Source organism: Glandiceps talaboti, chromosome 6 (assembly GCF_964340395.1).
Source record: "Glandiceps talaboti chromosome 6, keGlaTala1.1, whole genome shotgun sequence".
NCBI lineage: Eukaryota > Metazoa > Hemichordata > Enteropneusta > Spengelidae > Glandiceps > Glandiceps talaboti.
This window is the reverse complement of record NC_135554.1, coordinates 13786082-13790943: the sequence shown is the minus strand read 5'-3', so window position 1 is coordinate 13790943 and position 4862 is coordinate 13786082. Positions and strand designations below refer to the sequence as shown.

Below are 4862 nucleotides of genomic sequence, written 5' to 3'. Positions count from 1 at the left end.
GACCGTAAAAGGCAAGTTGTAGTCAGTTGTTCCAACAATAACCCACCGATGTAACTGGGCGGACAGTTTGTAGTGAGGTGACTCTACCCGAGTTCTTAGTGAGAGTAATTGACATACAAACGCACTATTTACCTTATGTGCTTTCCTTTCATATAAAAACGTACACGACTGGGGCGGTGATCATTTCTCAGTAACGTTAAATCGGTATAAGACAGACTGTCCTGCAAGCCAACGTTTTTATTCTGCAGTTACCGTTATCGGTGATATTGTCTGGAGTGTTACTATCATAATGAACGCGATGCGGAAAACGTCCACTTCCGAACGGAAATTATCGATGACGAGCACGGGCACGGCATCGTCGCTGTCGACGACGAAAAGGGACTTTAGCGATAAAAGTTCAGCCGACGGAAAGTTAGTACCGATGAATTCGTCGGCAACCCCTTTGCCCGGACTTGGCTTACGGGGACTTTTAGCAGCGAAGCGATTGACGAGGAACCTGAGACTGAGATCAAAGGCGAAACAGTTAAGAGGGTCCAGCTGGTTGTCATTCAGCGATCGACCCAGGGCCAAGTCTACGACTGTCACCCGTGCAACCATGCAACCCACCTACAAACTTGAGCCTGATAAACCGTTTACATACTACGAACCACAGATTGAACACATGATGACAAACCTACTTGAAAGCCGTTTGGACGGAACGAGATATGACCCGAAGAGATCTGCTATATTGTGTCGACTGTTATCTGACGAGATTAAGGACTGGATTAAGAGCTTAAACATAGACCGTTATAAAATTATTGTGGTCGTCAACATTGGGGAAACAGAACGTCAGGGAATCAGTATTGCCAGCCGGGCTGTTTGGGACACTAGCTCAGACACTTTTGTATCCTGTGACTATAGAAACACGTCCCTGTTTTGTGTAGCAACGGTGTATGGCGTGTACGCAGAGTAACCTTTTAAAACTCGAAGCAATCGCTTCTATATCTTCACTCTTCGCCATCTGATTTGTTAATATTTGTAAACTACATTTAGCAATATTATAAGATGTAGAAACGAATCATAACTTAAAATTGTGTATTTTCAAAAAAAAAATAGCAATGTACGTAGTGTCTTCGTAGAGACTGATGTGAGATTCACCCTACCTGGATACCGTTGAAGCCGAATGACAATTTTATAATTTCTCTCCAGAAATGTATGATTTTCGCTACACCGTAATTTCTTTTTGGTATGTATGTCACCATGGCAACATACTTTTCCTGTTCATAACATGCCCCCCGTTAAACTCACCATAACTTATAAACATAGAGGAGTAATGCATGTATCGGGGACATGTCCGTGTATGGGATGTCTCGGGTGTTCACCCGGAAAGTGTCAAGTTGGCGATCACTTCACAAATCCATGTAAACCGGAAACGGAGGGTGTATCAGATACCAGGATACTAATTATACTAGGGAAACTGTGATTATGCAAAGTATGCTTGCCGCCAGTTTTGGCCTAAAATATAGACCTGTAATATAGGTGAAAGTAACAGTCAATTTCGTTGCCTCGCAAAGGTTAAAGGTTAAATAAAACCTTGGTAGAATGATACTGTCAGTATCCTTCATGTTTAATTAACCATGACATACGTCACCTGCTGTGTGACATCTATTGGTAGCTAACAATTCTCTAATGCTATGCTAAAGAAAACAATGTTTACATACGTTTATAGTCTGCTTTCACAAACCCGCCACACGACTCTGACACACACGTTGATATAAAATTTACACTTTATACTGTGATCATCTCGTTGAAACGATATTATAGATAGTACCGTACCGTACCCCGAAGTTCAGATTCGCCAAAACTACAACTTGACCTTCGGAAAAATGATGTCACATCTCGATTTCACGTTGACGTGGTGCATATACTCTTTCCATAGTTATGTTATTAACCGGAATAAATTTAAGTATAGGTGAATCTGTGCATATGAAGTTTGGTTGATTAGTCTTGGATTAAATGCGTAATTTACCATTTTTGCTTCTTCAGTTCAATTTATGCAAAATTACACTTTTTGGAATTTCTATTCCGGACCCCTCTCCTTTATGTTTCACTGGAAATGTACCTTGGAGTTTGTCAGGACCGTGATCCATGTCATGGCTATGTATATAAATACATGTAAGTCACTGACTGTACAAATTACAACGTATTTCGTACTTCATCAGGTAGAAGTGAAGTACGTGTACCCCGGGGACCAACTTCCCTGAAAATCAAAGTTCTTCAAATAAATACCTGCATACTTTCCATGTGAAAGCTTGATTCCCATTCAAATTATAAATTGGGAGTTTACCATCTTTTTTACAAGATGAAAATCGACATTATCCTATATATATTCAGAGAGTTATAATATGCGACTGCCACACTGATTCTAAAACAGCTTAATTTTTATATCACTTTAATCTCTATATTTAAAAAAAAACATGTACGGTCAGTCCTGAAAATTTCTTGATTTTTAACTGAGAATTGTTTGCGATTTCTTGAACAAAGTTAACATCAGAATTTTGTACATTTTATATCCGTGGCACAAACGTAAAATTCCTCGGGGAATGTAATGTATTCGGAACGGAACAACGTCGCGTTGTAGGCAAGGTGACCTCTTGAAGCGATGCAAAGACAACACACTCACCGTTTAGGGGTACTTTGTATAAGCAAATCTAATTGACATGTTGAAAGAATTTTATAAAGTGTACACTGGCATTGTAATCAACAGGAGTTATTCAGGGTTTTCGTCACAGGAATTCAGTATTCGTGTACAGGCAAATAGAGAGAGAATGGACTGTTGTTTACCTAGCAAAGTCCATATGAAACGCATACTGTCAAATTAACACCATGACAACAATATTGACAATCCTGCATTGTTAACGCATACAATTGTTAGGAGTAATTTCAGGCCAAAAATGTCGAGTTTTGTATTCAATTTGAAATTTACAGTTGAATAGTGGAATTTCAAGTGCGTGGTTTTTAATATTTATAGTTCTTATTTTCCACCTTGACTTCGTGGGGGAAGACATTTTATCACTACGGAAGACATCTATAACGCGGTTTTCTAATTTACATGACATTATTGCTCCAGAATTACAGAACGTTTCAGACCGAGTCGAAATTTCTAATGAAAGTGCCACTGTTCTACTGCTCGACTTGTAGATATGAATAATATGTGTAAATACAGTTGCGAAAAAGACGATTCCGTCCGCCCTTAGTCTCTCAAATTAGTTACAACCTTCCACAGTACTGTAAAATTTAGATTTTACCAAATACAGAACAAGATCGATCAAAGTTCACTGTTTGAAGTGTGTACTGTTATTTTTTTTAAAATTTAATTTGTATTTTTATGAAGTGGTTGCGTGTGTGCGGTAGTACATATATAGGATTTTTAGTGCCGTGGAGATGGGGCTACTGTTTATTAAAAACTGCATCGAACGCTAACAAGAAATTGTCAGTAACATATTAATATTCTGACATCGACATTAATGTTGTCAAATATATTGCGTATTTGATCGATTTTGACAACGAAATTAAATCAAAAGGTCAAAGTACATTTATCAAATATGCTATTTCATATGGAATATATGGAATATCACGCTATAACAAACAGACTTAGGAAATACAACTGAAACAGTCGGCACTTTGATGTAAAAAAATATTGACGTGTATGGAAAAAATCTAATGAACAAACAATGATGTGATATACTTTTGGATACTTTTAAATATCAAATTAGAAAAAAAAGACTTCCAAGGGTAATATTTGTGAATGACTAAATCAATAAAAGTGATTGCAATATGGTAGATGTCTGGAAGCCACAGAATGGTGAAATCAAGTTTTACATCCAACATCCATTGAATGAAACAGAAAGAGTAGGCTCGCTTGAAAATTAATCTCATGCTTGGCAAAACTTGATAACAACAATATATGGATAGTTTTTAGTAGATTTTGTTTAGACATGAGATATATATTTCACTTCAAAGGCCATCATGGATGTTAGTTAGCTAATAGCCCTGTCGATGTCTATTCATTATTTCTGGAGACAATACCTCCCAAACAAACAAACAAACCAACAAACAAACAAACAAACAAAACGACGACGACGACGACAACAACAAATAAAAAAGTAAATAGAAAAATAGAAAATCAAGAGCGTGAAAGAGTGTAGTGGTGACACTTACACTAAATTCAGTAGACGGGCTACAGCTAGTTTAGTTTCACCTATATTCACATCTTAATTTGTACGGAAATTGGGTTCATCAAAACTGTTTTATCAAATCTATTTTTATCTAAATTGAAATAGAAGTCTAAATTATCTTTACGGCTTCGTTACGTAAGGTTACATACGCATGCGTAGTTGGAAGAAAAACGTTCACGAAACATCGATATATCGTGACTGATATATCCAGTAACAACAATAATATCACTTTAGAGTCAATTGACCGTGACAAATTTGTTCTATAATTAAGATTAATAGAATCTGAAATTTACCATTAATGTTACATTTCCACGAGTAATTACTTTAAATGAGAGCTAACCATGTCAATAGTTCACGGTAATGTATATTTCTTTCCGAACGGTGCCGCGATTTTAGGTATTACACACGCAAGTATTATAAAGTATGATGTTAGTTGTTATAGTCTAAGAGACATTAATTATATCAACCCTTCAGGTGTAGACAATATTTCAACATTACTAACTCGTAATAATCGACATTTGAATCCCCTTTCTTCTTCAGAATCTGTTATTGGCTTAAATTCGATTGATATACAAATTTAGTTCAGAACAATGTACGTACGGGAAATGCACCGAAGCGTAATTCAGGCCTACTAATACCACAACA

At 36.8% G+C, this 4862-nt stretch overlaps 1 protein-coding gene across 1 annotated transcript; it reads left to right on the top strand.

Annotated features, from left to right (window-relative positions):
- The first annotated feature begins 201 nt into the window (after positions 1 to 201).
- LOC144436577 (dynein light chain Tctex-type 5-like) lies at positions 202 to 1950 on the top strand. Its single transcript, XM_078125399.1, has one exon. It carries the CDS (start codon positions 290 to 292, stop codon positions 950 to 952), a length of 663 nt encoding a protein of 220 aa, XP_077981525.1. The 5' UTR covers positions 202 to 289; the 3' UTR covers positions 953 to 1950.
- Positions 1951 to 4862: the final 2912 nt, after the last annotated feature.

Coding starts and splice junctions, on each gene's coding strand:
- LOC144436577 (XM_078125399.1), top strand. CDS start 290: ATGAACGCGATGCGGAAAACGTCCACTTCCGAACGGAAATTATCGATG.